At 35.1% G+C, this 15,582-nt stretch overlaps 1 protein-coding gene across 3 annotated transcripts; it reads left to right on the plus strand.

Moving 5' to 3' along the window:
- The first annotated feature begins 2,944 nt into the window (after positions 1-2,944).
- LYPLA1 (lysophospholipase 1) lies at positions 2,945-14,112 on the plus strand. 3 transcript variants are annotated; one of them, XM_029959323.1, is made up of 7 exons: positions 2,945-3,031; positions 4,355-4,402; positions 5,233-5,303; positions 7,374-7,447; positions 8,168-8,269; positions 8,850-9,026; positions 10,512-14,112. In XM_029959323.1, exons 2-7 carry the CDS (start codon positions 4,362-4,364, stop codon positions 10,563-10,565), a joined length of 519 nt encoding a protein of 172 aa, XP_029815183.1. In that variant the 5' UTR covers positions 2,945-3,031; positions 4,355-4,361; the 3' UTR covers positions 10,566-14,112. The 3 variants fall into 3 exon arrangements, with proteins under 3 accessions (XP_029815183.1, XP_029815181.1, XP_029815182.1); XM_029959321.1 differs by lacking the exons at positions 2,945-3,031; positions 4,355-4,402; positions 5,233-5,303 and adding exons at positions 6,227-6,328; positions 7,159-7,229 and having other exon boundaries at positions 8,847-9,026; XM_029959322.1 differs by lacking the exons at positions 2,945-3,031; positions 4,355-4,402; positions 5,233-5,303 and adding exons at positions 6,227-6,328; positions 7,159-7,229.
- The last annotated feature ends 1,470 nt before the right edge of the window (positions 14,113-15,582 follow it).

The raw sequence follows: 15,582 nt of genomic DNA on the forward strand, positions 1-15,582 counted from the left end.
TGAACAGTTAAAAGTTACTTAAGCTTCTTGTTTTGCCCTTCATTGAATGCAGCAGCCAACAACAGATAAAACTTCATGTGTCCTGCAATAATGGTGACAGCTATTTATTTAAAATTTCCCAGCAAGTCCTCAAAAGCTTTTTCTTCTTTCTTTTCACTCATTTACTTAATTCGGCCTGAATGTGATCCCTCTTCTGTTCTTGAGTCAAACTTGGTAGAAAAAGAAGTCTGCGGGGTTCTGATCTTCCGTTTTCCTGAGAGTGGGTTCCTGGTTATTCCTGTGCTTGTCTAAATTTAAAGTTCTTTTTTATTCTGGACTTGTGGATTGCTGGTTTGCCAATAGGCGCTGTTAGTCCGTTGTTTCTTCTTCAGTATGTTGTACTTACATAAAAATTCACATCTATTTGATTTATCTAAGCAAACTCCAAAGTAGTCACCTAATATCTACAGATTTCTCTCTATGAAATGTGGATTTCAGAGTATGAAAAAACCACCTAAATAAAATGTGCAGTACCCTGTTTACCTCGTTCCTGCTATTTCCACGTTTGAGTAGAAATGGAAAGAGTAGTAGGGAATTTTTGGGAGGCATTCTAGCTGTGGTGTAATGTTTCCATTTGAAGCTTGTATGTGCCCAGAAATAAGCATGCATTCATTAAAGCCATTGAATTAACAAGTTAGGAGTGTGTTAAACCTTTTTAGTGCAAGACTTTAACGAAATTGACACTTAGATACTGAAAATAAGTAGCATGAATGCTTTGTCTGTTTTACTCTCTTATGGGCAAAATTGCATTTTTTTTTCAAGAACTCTTGAACGTGGAACTGGAATGTTGCCTCAAGGTTGAAACTTACCATATTTAAGATGTAAATTTTTTCTGAAGAACAAGCAAGTCAGCTAAGTCAGATGTCAGAATTAAAACTTGCATAGTCTGGACATTTAGAAAGTTTAAAAAAGAGTCAAGTCCAATGCACTTGGCAGTATTTTACAAGTGGAGATTTTCTGCTCTGATTTGTTGTGCTGACACAACACCTTGTTTGCGTTATCCTTCTTCCTTTTTGCTGGTAGGACGCACATGAGGGAGCAGTACTGCCTGCATCTTGGCACCAAATGTTCAGCAAATGATTGCAGAATCTTTTGAGCTTTTGGAATTTGAGTGCTTGCAAATTGGGTTGATGTTGGTTATGGCAAGGGGTAAAAAAATAGAGACTTGCTCTTTATTGTAAGTTGTATTCCTTAGACAAGGTGGTGTTTCCATTGTCAAAGCTAATGCAGTCTCAAACTTGCAAATGCACTGAGTATGCTAAAATGTCTGCATTAACAAGACATGACACTTTTGGGGAAGTACAGTGATTTAGTTGTGTTTGTTCCTCTAGTCCACTGTAGATCAGATTAGATAAGCTGCTTTTAACATGCTACTGGGGTTTTTTTTTAAATAAAAGCTGCAGTAGTGACCCAAAAAAGTTGTCTGAAGAGAACTTATTAACAATTTTATAACCTCTCCCAGTTTAAACTGATCTGTTGCACTTCACCTGAATTTTTAAACTGATCATTTCATTTTACCAACTGTAGTTTTCTTACACTGGGAAGTGTCTAACAGAGGTTGTGTTCTTTTTCTCCCTTAGCTCCTATATAAATGGCACTTAAAGATTGGTACATACTTGTGAAAAATCTGAACAAAAGGTACAACATAGAGAATTGTTCTAAGGAGTTTGCATAAATGGGTATACACTGTTGCTTTCCAAATTTGTCAAATTATTCTTCATAGTTGGCTAAAAAATGCCCACAAATTCTTAGTTATTTTTTCTCAGTTGTATTTCTCCTTTAGATTCTTATTTGGTCTTCTGTGATACTGCAAATGTTATGCAAATCATATTACCTGCAGTTTGTTAATAGTATATATAAAAGTATTGGTAGGAAGCAGGCTGAGACACACGGTCAGCGCTTCAAATGTCTGTGCTGTCTGTGTGTTGGAAATGCCTTCAACTTTTCAGGATGATATTAAAACTAAACCAAACATGCTTGTCTGCTGGAGGTCTGATTAGTTCAGCTATGTCACTGATGAATTTGTTAAAGGCGTTTTCTGCTTAGAATCAAATTTCCGATATCTAATTTAGTGGCTGAGTTAGGAATACTGAATGATGAGAAAATGAGGAAATAAAAGTACCACTGAGCGTTCTGGAAAGCCAAATGCAGACCTAGGCAGTGGTTCTACATGGGTTCCTATTTGGGTCAAGGTCAGTTCATATCTAGATGAGCCCTAGAGTGAGTCTTTAAATTATGCTTTCCAGTGTTCTGGATTGGTGGAAGCTCGTTAGCTTGTCTTCTGTGCAGACCTTGCGTTGTTCTGAGTACTCATATACGGCATGTGCTTGAGATTAAAAAACTGCTGCAGTCTGAAGTGGTGTTTAGGACTACCTGAATCCAAGAACATTTGAGCTGAGCTGAAGTTAACACGCCTGATTGATTAGGTTGGCTTCACGTGGAGTTAGTTTGGATGTCAGTTTGCTGCTCTCTCGCATGAAGAAATGTGGTTCAGAAAGAGCAGAGTTGGCTGTGAAAGAAACTGCCTTAACTCTGCAGTAGCAGCAAAGCAGCCTCTGAGCTGCCTGGAAGCAGGATACCTCTGTTCATCTGTTGTGCCACACAAGTTAATTAAGCCATACAGATACAGAGCAGGCTTTGCCTAGAGCCAAAGTGGTGTTTCTGCAGCTCTGTCACAAGTGTGGTAGTCAAATTAGATAAAGTCTTCCTGGCTGTTTCAATGCTACAAGCATTCAGATGCTCAACAAACCTTCTGAGTTTAGTACTGCATTCATAGTATACTGTGGTTGATGTAAAAATTTTCTAGAAATGTGTTTATAGTGAGCTAATTCTGCATATTTCATACTTGAACTGTGCTGATGCACCAGTATAGAAATAAGAGCTAAGCCAAAACATAACTGCAATTTAATATACTTTTTGTCAACAGGCATGGATGGTCAGAAGCGCTTGCAGGTATCAAAAGCCCTCATGTGAAATACATTTGCCCACATGCGTAAGTTTGTAACTTTTCTTGTTTTACCTTATTCTGCAGAGTTGCATATTAAGACATTTGCACAGATGATGAAGTCAAATGGGATTTGGATGTCTCTGCATTTCGGGTTTTTATATAAAAATGCACTCTCAAATTATGCTGATGATATTAAGTATTTTCTTGGTTTTAGGAACTGCTGTATGATTTACTTTAGGGCAAAACTGCATTTTTAGTTGTATTTTGTTTTTCTTACTAGTTCAGACTGAAAACGTATTTGGAAGGTTTTACATACAAAATTAGATTATTTTGACTTTGTTTTCATTGGATTGATTTGTTTGTTGCTTCCCCCCCAACAGTCATTTGTTAAAAAACAGTTTTATCAAGGAATAATTTTTGTTTGTATTTTACTTACCATTACATATAATTTGTATGAGGTACATGTGCTTAAGCTTGGGTGTGTATATAGTATATTGAAACTTGCTGTATGGTACAGGGAAATTTAAAGATTCACAGGATATTCATACTTTCAGGAAACAATGCAATTTGACCTGTCTTTGTGCAATTTGACAAGAGAAATACTTCTGAACAGTCGGGAGTCAATAAATAAAGCAATAAGATCTATCTAGTGTTTACTTAATGGTAGAAAAACTAATTACGTATAATGTTAATTTATTTTAACATAAAGTTCAGATTGTATTGGGATATGCAGAGCATGGATGATAGAGAGAGAAGTAAGCAGTTTTTTGCTGATTACTGGGCTGTGATTGATTTATTTGTTTTACCACATGGCTGCGCTTTCCTGAGCCTTTCAAAAGGAGCTTAGCAAGATTTGCTGTTTTCTTTGCTTGCCCTTTGTCTTCTTTCAGTCTTTCCCTGCGGAACTTATGGTCCTCAGTTTCCACAGATTAAAATTAAAGCCAGGTTTGATCCATGGTATGGTCCATTGAAGTTGTCTTGATATGCCTGAAAAGATGGCATACAGCAGCATAGGGGTGGGAAGGAGTCCTGCAGTGAAGGCAGGCCCTGCCTAAGCATGTATATATTAAAATATGTATATGATATATATGCAGTTGCACACACACGCATTTAAAGCAGCCCATTAATGTTTTGCTTGCTCTCCATAGAGAGTGGTAATTCAACCTTGAATATTAAATATGTTTGGGCTGGCAAGTTTCAAGAGAGTTTCCTTCAAGAGATGCTGTAAAGCAGCTTATGATAATTACAGTTTAAAAGTAAGACATAATTACATGACAGTTATGTCATGTAATTTCATGATGTAACTGCGTGTGCATTGTTGAATTTCAGTATCTATCTTATGTCAGTGGTGTTCATTCTCATTTCTAGGCCAGTCATGCCAGTTTCTTTGAACATGAACATGTCTATGCCATCATGGTAAGTATTTGTACAATTGCAGATGATTCTAATGAAACTATATCCAGAGGTTTGAGCTCATTATTCTTAATTTAAAATCATGAACACCGTGAATGTCTGGTTTTAATCACATGCAAGTATAAAAAGCTTTTTGCTTTAGTTCTCTTCTTATAAAAGGGCTCTCATGAGTACACTAATTATGCTTGTGTATCTATGGTAATGGTTATTCCTCAGGACTAATCTGTGTGTCTTAAAATAGAAACCCCATGTTATTTTACAGGTACAGTGTGCATCATGTGTGAATTCAAAGTCAGTAGTAGTAGAAACTTGCAGTAGAAATATTGTTACTACTAGTGAGTAATATTTGGTAGGTCAGTATGATATGTAGAAACTGTTCTTTATAACATCCATTCTGAATAGAGAACAAGAAGAGTTGTGGTAGATTTCAATGGTCCTAAACCAGTCTTCAGTTTTGTTGAGTTTTGATTTTGTTTTTTTTCCTCAAGTAACTTGTGTTTGTTTTTCCTGTATTTCTTCAAACTATATTTTAATTTGTACATAGAACTGATAAATTGAAATTTCTGCTAATATTTTTGGAGCAAATATCAAAACTAAGCTGCTTAATTTGCAGTAAATTACAGAAGATATCAGAACTCAGAAAAGCTTTGTTGACTAGATCTGGCCTCTTAAGCCACATTTACCAATGTAAATATGTTTCTTGTAATCTATGGTACTAAACAATATGTCAGCTAAAATTTTTATCTGGAAAACATCCAATTTTTATTATTTGTGTATTAAGGAAGTGGAATGGATGCTCTAATGAATAATGCTCTTGTTGATGTTTTTGTAAGGTTTGATATCACTGGGCTTTCTCCAGATTCACAGGAGGATGAAGCTGGGATCAAGCAGGCGGCGGAGAATGGTATGNCAGTTTTATCAAGGAATAATTTTTGTTTGTATTTTACTTACCATTACATATAATTTGTATGAGGTACATGTGCTTAAGCTTGGGTGTGTATATAGTATATTGAAACTTGCTGTATGGTACAGGGAAATTTAAAGATTCACAGGATATTCATACTTTCAGGAAACAATGCAATTTGACCTGTCTTTGTGCAATTTGACAAGAGAAATACTTCTGAACAGTCGGGAGTCAATAAATAAAGCAATAAGATCTATCTAGTGTTTACTTAATGGTAGAAAAACTAATTACGTATAATGTTAATTTATTTTAACATAAAGTTCAGATTGTATTGGGATATGCAGAGCATGGATGATAAAGAGAGAAGTAAGCAGTTTTTTGCTGATTACTGGGCTGTGATTGATTTATTTGTTTTACCACATGGCTGCGCTTTCCTGAGCCTTTCAAAAGGAGCTTAGCAAGATTTGCTGTTTTCTTTGCTTGCCCTTTGTCTTCTTTCAGTCTTTCCCTGCGGAACTTATGGTCCTCAGTTTCCACAGATTAAAATTAAAGCCAGGTTTGATCCATGGTATGGTCCATTGAAGTTGTCTTGATATGCCTGAAAAGATGGCATACAGCAGCATAGGGGTGGGAAGGAGTCCTGCAGTGAAGGCAGGCCCTGCCTAAGCATGTATATATTAAAATATGTATATGATATATATGCAGTTGCACACACGCATTTAAAGCAGCCCATTAATGTTTTGCTTGCTCTCCATAGAGAGTGGTAATTCAACCTTGAATATTAAATATGTTTGGGCTGGCAAGTTTCAAGAGAGTTTCCTTCAAGAGATGCTGTAAAGCAGCTTATGATAATTACAGTTTAAAAGTAAGACATAATTACATGACAGTTATGTCATGTAATTTCATGATGTAACTGCGTGTGCATTGTTGAATTTCAGTATCTATCTTATGTCAGTGGTGTTCATTCTCATTTCTAGGCCAGTCATGCCAGTTTCTTTGAACATGAACATGTCTATGCCATCATGGTAAGTATTTGTACAATTGCAGATGATTCTAATGAAACTATATCCAGAGGTTTGAGCTCATTATTCTTAATTTAAAATCATGAACACCGTGAATGTCTGGTTTTAATCACATGCAAGTATAAAAAGCTTTTTGCTTTAGTTCTCTTCTTATAAAAGGGCTCTCATGAGTACACTAATTATGCTTGTGTATCTATGGTAATGGTTATTCCTCAGGACTAATCTGTGTGTCTTAAAATAGAAACCCCATTTTATTTTACAGGTACAGTGTGCATCATGTGTGAATTCAAAGTCAGTAGTAGTAGAAACTTGCAGTAGAAATATTGTTACTACTAGTGAGTAATATTTGGTAGGTCAGTATGATATGTAGAAACTGTTCTTTATAACATCCATTCTGAATAGAGAACAAGAAGAGTTGTGGTAGATTTCAATGGTCCTAAACCAGTCTTCAGTTTTGTTGAGTTTTGATTTTGTTTTTTTTCCTCAAGTAACTTGTGTTTGTTTTTCCTGTATTTCTTCAAACTATATTTTAATTTGTACATAGAACTGATAAATTGAAATTTCTGCTAATATTTTTGGAGCAAATATCAAAACTAAGCTGCTTAATTTGCAGTAAATTACAGAAGATATCAGAACTCAGAAAAGCTTTGTTGACTAGATCTGGCCTCTTAAGCCACATTTACCAATGTAAATATGTTTCTTGTAATCTATGGTACTAAACAATATGTCAGCTAAAATTTTTATCTGGAAAACATCCAATTTTTATTATTTGTGTATTAAGGAAGTGGAATGGATGCTCTAATGAATAATGCTCTTGTTGATGTTTTTGTAAGGTTTGATATCACTGGGCTTTCTCCAGATTCACAGGAGGATGAAGCTGGGATCAAGCAGGCGGCGGAGAATGGTATGTGCTCTAGATATTTTGATACTTTTTAACATATAGCAGACTAGATTTTCCTTTCACTAGCTTTCTGTTGATGCCAGGAGGAAGGTGTCTTTCTTGAGAATGGAGTGACTTTTAACTACTGGGCCTTTATTTATGTTGCAGTTAAAGCACTGATAGATCAAGAAGTAAAAAATGGAATTCCTTCTAATCGAATTATTCTAGGAGGCTTTTCTCAGGTAAGATATGGTTGGAAAGGACTGTGTGGGTTTTTTTTCTAGAGAAGTTACCTAGCTTTCTTAAAGTGGAAAATCTAGACAATTGAATTGAAAAGACCTGATGTTAGATGCCTCTAAAATTTTAAGATGTCAATTTTCCTTTGCTTTAACAAATGAAGTTTTTTAGTTTTGTGCAAATGATTACTATTTACTGGAGAATGAATATGCATGTGTAAAAACGTACTAAAATTGATAGCCTATTTAAAATCTTTATGCAGATAACATATATAGTTTTACTTGAAAATCTTGCTGTATTTTTAGTTTAAATTTAATTTGGTGGATATTTGGTGGTCTAGATTTATTTGGCAAATCTTCCCTTCATACTTGTGGTAGGTAGCTGAGTAGATTAATTGGTCCATACATCAACTCCCCAGTCTGCATGCAAATAAATTGAAATATTAAAGTAGTGATAATATTGTTGTGAGTAATAGTGTTTTATTTTTTTTTCACAGCTGTTAGTTACAGTAAATTTGCTGGTTTAGTTCTGAATTCATAACATGGTCTTGGAGGGGAGGAGAAAAAACAAAACACAAGTACATAAACACTGTTTTTAGTGTTGGTTCTAAAGAAGGATAGATTGAAATAGAAAATGCCCTTTAAAAGAGAAATCAGAGGTCTTGAAACAAGCATTAAGAGGGAGATTACTGTGACTATTCTAATACTTATGTCTCTTTATGTTAGGGAGGTGCTTTATCGTTGTATACAGCTCTTACAACACATCAAAAATTAGCAGGTGTTGTAGCCCTCAGCTGTTGGCTTCCTCTACGGGCCTCTTTTCCTCAGGTATTTATATTTCTTTCCTAAGATAATTTGCGCCTTTGGGGAGTGAGTGTATCTCAAAATTGTACCTCCTGCAGGAGTTAGGGGCCATCGTTATTACCAGACATTGACAGTTGTTTGATAACTTCAAAGTTTTTAAAGTAGTGCCCTGGAGTTTCAGATTTTGCTCAATAGGAAGCATGAATAAACGCTGAGTAGCTATCTATGTTTAAAATGACATTCCTAGAAAGTTTAAAGGATATAACAAATTTTCTGTGAAGATTAATTTCCTATCTGCCATTTGTTACATCTGCAGTTGAATGAAGTTTCAGGGTTTTTACTTGGCCAGAAGTCATGTTCTTCTGTTCTGAAGTTTTTTGACAAAATGTTATTTGCAGGTCTTTGAGCTGAATGTACTGTCAGATACAGAGCTTACTTCATAAGGAACTTGCAGACTATACATTGTATTTTTCCACCTCTCAGAATTCAACTTATACCACAGGGCATAGTACCATGGGGTTATTTTATTTCAAAGGTGTTAGAAGCCTTATCTCCACTTAGTGTCTCTTTCTTCTCTTCTCTTGTCTAATTCCACTCCTAGCAGGGCCCTATCGGTGGTGTCAACAAGGACATTCCTGTTCTTCAGTGCCACGGGGACTGTGACCCACTGGTTCCTGTAATGTTCGGTTCCCTCACTGTTGAGAAGCTAAAGAGTATGATAAATCCAGCCAATGTAACCTTCAAGACTTACTCTGGCATGATGCATAGCTCATCTCTTGAGGTACTTTTCTTAATATACAATGTTTTAGCTGGGTATGGTTAATTCTTTTCCCTTAAAACAAATACTGGTTTTAGCGGGGGGAGAGGATGGCTGAGTTAGTTTTTGGTTGGTTGGTTTTGTGTTTGTCTTCATTTTTTTTTTTTCCCCAATAACAAGTGCTTCATGCTGCTGACTTATTTTGGTGAGTAACCAAATGCTGGGCTAAAAAAAAGCATACAAAGCAAAAGTTTATATGACTAGTGAGAACTTTCTCATAAGGTTGTATTTTAGGGACTAGGCTACTTGGTCTATAAAATACTCTTTTTCCCCCTAAATTTTTATTGTTTACTTACTAACTAAAAAAAAAAACAAATCGAAAAAAACCCCCAGAAACCAAACAAAGAAAAACCTCAAAACCCCAGCCTGAATTGGAAGACATTCTCATAGCATAAATCCAGCATGGTATTCTGGAGAGAAGAACCCTGATAGTTCTATGGATGGAAACACAGAAGAATAGAGAGGGAGGACTGACATTATGGAAGAGGCAGCCTCAGAACCTATATTTATGATTCTGGCTCAGCAGGCAGCTGAGCTGATGTAATAACTTGCTGCTGCCAGAAAGGAGTGGACTGGTTCCCTCTGCTCATGACCTTGTGGCCCTCTCTTCCTCCTTGCACTGGCTCTAGAGCTGATCAGAAACTTCCTTGAACCATTTTGAACTTGTTAAAATGGCAAAAGCTGCTGGCTTCAGTTATTGCAGCTGTAGTGAGTTGAAGCATCAGAACTCACACAAACTGATAGGAGTAAGAAACAGAAGAGGAGGCGAGGAGCAGATCTGCGTTTGTCTGAATCCGTAACTTTTTTAATTTAGATTGTTCTATCTTGAGGGAACTGTACCTTTGGACAACCTCTTTGGGACATTTACACAGTAATATTGTATTTTGACAGTAATATGGCTGAGTTGTTGCACAAATATATTTAAATGCGCTCTTTATTACAACAATGACTTAACTAAAAAAGAAAAACTAACCTGGCTTAGTTTCCTGGTCTAGTTTGCTGCATTGCATTTCCTTAAGGAAGGAAACATCATGAAGATGAAACTGAATGGTTAGGAGGAGGAGCTGCTGCCTTTTCACACTGTTGCTAACTGAAAAAAGTTTAAAATATACACAAAGCTATGGCTTTAGCTGCATTCAGATCCTGTCTGTGGTCAACCTGGTTCTATTCAGATCACCCGATGTTTAATATATAACTTGCCTGCTCAGTGTCAGAGAGAGAAAAAGTAGCCTTTGCTCTCTCTTGTATTTTAGCCTCTTCTGAAGAGACTTATCAGCCTTGACTTGTGTGCAAAGTGGTATGATTTTATCAAGTAACTAATTACTCAATATTTATAGCCCAGCTGCTCATTATAACTGAAATTTTGAAACAAGATTTAAGTGTAGCTGAATATATAGTGGTACTGAACTTCAACTAATACATACTTTCATACTTTTTATCTTTGAACAGGAGATGATGGATGTAAAACAGTTCATAGACAAACATCTACCTCCCATAGACTGAATTGATCTGTGAGAAGCCTTCTATATAAATACACCAGCATCAACTGTGGTAGAGTGTTAATCTTTTCATATGCCTGATAGGAAGCATTATTTCTATACCTGCAGTGTTACTACTGTGTTGCAAATTTATACTTAGGATGAGGATTAAATAATACAAATGTACAAGAAATGATAATCTTTTTAGTATTCATCACCCACTGGTGGGAACTATATAAATGAGGGGACTAGGTAACAATGACAGAATGTAACCCTAAACATACCATTTTAAGATGTCTGATTTTTTTTTTCTTTGCAGAATTTTAAACTATTTGTACAGGTAATTAAAAACTAAATTTAAGTGAACCACATAGATGTGACCAGTTTAGTTGTACTTGAGACATGGTTTGTTCTTAATACTCACTGAAAACATATAGCAGCATTTAAGTAATGAATGCATAAAGTACACAACGTGGAACACAGTGTACATAAAGTACACAACATGTAACGTAGTGGGCATGGGTAGAATAAATGCTACTGAGAATAAAGCTTTAAAGATTATAGGTTAATTTTTTAACAGATAAGGAGGGTTGATCTATAATGGCTAGAAGTCAGCTAAGGTATTTCTTATATTTAAAACACCTCCATTTTAAATTGTTCATATAGGTAGATACTGTGGAAATTCTAAAGGGACTCATTCTTTGTTAGGCTGTCCTTTGTCACTTATTGTCTGTCTTTGTTTTTTTAAACTTGTTGCAAATGTTGACTTGGAACAGAATTCTGAAGAAGTGCACAGGATCAATCTGAGTTTGATTAAAGAAGTCTCGTTTTCATACTGAATATGCTTTAGTCATTGTAGCTTTCAATTTTTTGTGTATTTCACATGAGCAGTTACAGCATACAGTTTTGATTTTTTTTTTCCCCCTCTGTTTGAAGTAACTAACTGAAAATAGCGTAGCTGTGTAGTTTTGTGTATTGTTGAAATCTATCTGCAACACACACATTCACTTATTTGAATTACTTTTTAATAGAAATATTAGTGCAATTTGGATATAACTTACCTAAACTTTAAATTGATACCATATAATACTTTCTCTTATTGAATGTTGAGACTTGGGTTCTTTTTGTTTGTTTTTTTTTTTCTCAAAAGGAACAAAGCATTTTATTTTCAAATATATCAGTCTGCATTTCCCCAGATCAGCATAGCCTAGGAATATGAAGATATACCATGGAAAAAAATTAAATCTGCAAGATACAAAATGTTTCTTCTTTCAGAAGCTTAAAATAGCAGAATGCAGTGGGTTACAGGAATTGATGCACACTCAATAGCTTTTTGCAGTTAAGAGCCACAATTTACTTCTGGCAACTGCTCTTCTGTGGAGCTCAGAGGCTGTCACCACACTAGGAATGCTTAACATAATGCACTGCACTTTTTACTACATAATATGCTGCATAACAATGCTCTATACTATGTTTTCAGTCAAAGAATATTCCTATTTTGGATGCATCTCTCATGTCAGCACTGTGCTTCATACCTGTGTTTAAGGTACATTTTCTTCTCCCAGCTTAATCAAGAGTGTACATGGATTTATGTCTGAGGCATCTGCCAGTGCAAATACATAAGTGGGGAATTATACTTCATTTTTAGGAAGCTCTTCTAATCCAGTTGCTATGGATTATGAAATATCACTTGATACGTAAAATTAAAAAGGAGTTTTCTTCCTAAATGGTAATGAAACAGTTTTAGATACTCCATCTGTGTAGTTAAGAGGGCATGTTTATTAACTTTGAAGTTTAATTAGTCATTTCTCTCAGTCACTCTCTTCTATAGATCTGCCAATTTGTCTTTCAGTTAATTTAGTTCACAGAAGAAACCATAATATTCTTATTGTAGTTGTGCCAAAGTTCTCTTGAGAAAACAGTATGTTCTAGCTTGGAGTCATTCCCAAATTGCATTAGGTAATTTTGCAGTCCTGCTGAATTGCAGTCTTGGTAAGCAAACTATATGGTATTTCTCCTAGTTTTTAGATTTATCTTCATTCCCCTGTTGTCTACATATTTCCCTGAATGTTGGTGTGTTTCCAAAGTTCTTGGATGAGCTTATAATTTTTACTTCATTACTTTCATGTTCTGTTTGTAGATTTGTTGATATGCTGTTCAGCTGTCTTAAGTTCTAATTGACTGTGTCCTTATTTCATATATTCCTCCTTCTGCAAGAATGAGTTTAAAAAAGTATTTCTAAGATGTTAAACTGAGATCAGTCCTAACTTAATTCTGTATTAGCCTCATAATACTTTCTTCAGTTTGATGAACTGTGTTTACAGCTTGTGGTCATTTTCTAATACTTATGCATTCTAATCCAAGTCAGCTTCAACTGTCATCATTGTGATGCTTTCAGATGTTTTTCTGTAAATGCTTTTTATGTGTTAACTTTGTTCAAGTACTCAGCTATCGTAACAAGATTTTTTTTCATACTGCTGTTTTGCTGCTTGATTTATCTACAAAGAGCTGTTACCAAAGTAAATATCAGTAAATGTTTTGACTTACTCTGAATTTCTGTGTTCTAGGAAGAATTCTCCTCATTTTCTTTTTCAGGAGTGTATGTTTATGTTGTAGTTGGGGGTTGTTAAAGAGCCCAGAAGCTAGAGGAAACTTCAAGTCTGTATCTTGTCCATGAAACAGTGTGTATCTCGAGCTCCTGTCTTTTGTAACTTCCTGGCTGGTTTGAAAACTTTGAGTATGATCTTATAGCTGAACTTCATCATTACCTTAAGTGATTTGATGTTGGGATTGTTGTCATAATGCATATACATGAGACTGAATGATAGCTCAGTCTGGTGGGGGAGTTTTCATAGTGTTCTATTAAAATGGAGAACTTGGACTGTCAGTGTCCTAAATATGAATGTCCGATCAGCGAATGTCCCACAATTCGAAACTGTCCGATAATGAAGTTTATTTTTTGTAATCTTAGACTTTCCACCAAAGGAAATGATGTCTGTCAAAGGTGTGAAAACAGTGATACGAAAATACCTTGCTTGCAGATCAGTTTGTTTCAACAGGCCAATGTTTCAACTTGCTAATGTTAATTTCAAAATGGTACTTAAATTTGACTGCAGTTTTGTGCAATGATAAGTCTGACTTCTTGTTGGAATATGTTGCCCACTTTTTAATAAGCATGTTGAGTTATATATTATAAGCCAAATCTTCTAGCCATTCTTGAGGTAAACCTGTACTGGGGTCTGTACTGTGGTGAGGGCTGTATGATTTGGTCTCTTCCTACTATTTTGTGTAATTACAACACAGTAGATTGCTAAAAGTACTGTACACTGTAACTGGTATTAGAACTGTTAATTAAAAGATGTTCTCTCTAATGGAGTATACTGCACTTCATTGAAATAATTTGTATGCATCTTTTATGTAGAGGTGCTATTTGGGATGATGGATAGGACTGAGAACAAACTGTGTAAGATGTTGATAAAGCCATATGTACAAGACCTATGTATTTTAAATTTTATAAAGAAATGCTGAACGTTTACTCTTTGTGCTATGAAATATAAACCATTTATATTTAATATAAACATCTAAGATGTAATTTATTTTACTCATTTTATTTATGATAAGAAATCTTAACTTGGAAATTATTTCTGTAGTAGGGAAAATGTAAAAATTTCCCATTTTTTATCACTGTAAAATAAATTTCCATTGGCGTTTAGGTAAGTACTAAAGACTTTTTCCATACTTACCTTAAAGAAGTTGAGCTTTCATGTGCTGTGAAGCAGGAACTCTAGAGGCTTCTTGCAAATACATTGCATGATAATATAATACAGAAGAATGATGATTTGTAGTTACTGAAGGGAAAATCACTCACCAACATATGTTCTGCTACATTGTTGTGAGAATGCTAAGTATAATTTTATTTTTTTTCATATTCTGGGTTAATTTTATTTAACTTTTCTTGTAATTTTGAAAGGTAGAGGAAATTAAGATATTTTCTAGTAGAGTTATTCTAGGACACTAAAGAGCCAAAATCTTTTCACTCTGTATTGCTACACCTTTCTCTGGGAGTTTTGTGGTGTCAGGGAGGCTTTGAAGTTATATTAGGTTTGGCATGCATACTACTTAACAGATTTGTTAAAGAAACAGTTTTCAGGTCAGGGGTTACATGCTCTATTTAAGTTTAATATTTGAGGGTGACCAGTGGTATACATAGTGCAGGGCACTCTAGGGAAAATTTGAGGTTATCTGGGAAGTGAGGGAATGGGGTGTACATGTGGTAAAGGCAGACTTCCCCCTCAAGCAGCTTAAAGCAGCTAAAAGGCTACTTGCCTCCACAGACTCCTCCAAAAATCAGTGTGCAATATGATGAGGAAGTTCATGAATGTACAGGAATGCCTGATAAGATGCAGTGCTCTATGTGAATATGTAGTGGCAACTTAAGAGTCTAAGAATAGCTAGTAACAATAAGGATGCAATACTGCACAGAGTAATCTGGCAGTTTATATTTTATGAGAAACGTTTTGAGTAATGTTCAGTTTCTATTTACGTTCAGCTCTGGCATCCCTGATAAGATAATTGTGACAGGAAACCTTGCCTAAATTTAGTATAGAAAAAGAAACAAAGCAAAAACAAACAAAAAAACCTCCCCAAAACCAAATCAATCAACCAACCAAAAAAAAACACAAAACCACAAAAAACCAAACAAAAAAACCAAAAAACCAACCAAACTAAAACCAAAACCAACCAAACAAACAAAACCCAACCAAACAAAAAAAATACAAAAACCCCAGAAAACCCAAACAAACAAAAACCAACCAAACAAAACAAAAAACAACCAAAGAAACAAAAAAAACCCCAAAACAAACAAAAAGCCAAACAAACAAAACAAAAACCCAACCAAACAAAAAACAAACAAAATAAAAAACCAAACAAAAACCAACCAAACAAAAACCCCCAGAAAAACCCAAAGAAACCAAAAACCACAAAAAACCAACCAAACAAAAAACATACAAACAAAACAAAAAAAACCCAAAAAACCCAAACAA

Source organism: Manacus vitellinus, unplaced genomic scaffold, assembly GCF_001715985.3.
Source record: "Manacus vitellinus isolate BGI_N305 unplaced genomic scaffold, ASM171598v3 scaffold_1_pilon, whole genome shotgun sequence".
Taxonomy (NCBI): Eukaryota; Metazoa; Chordata; class Aves; order Passeriformes; family Pipridae; genus Manacus; species Manacus vitellinus.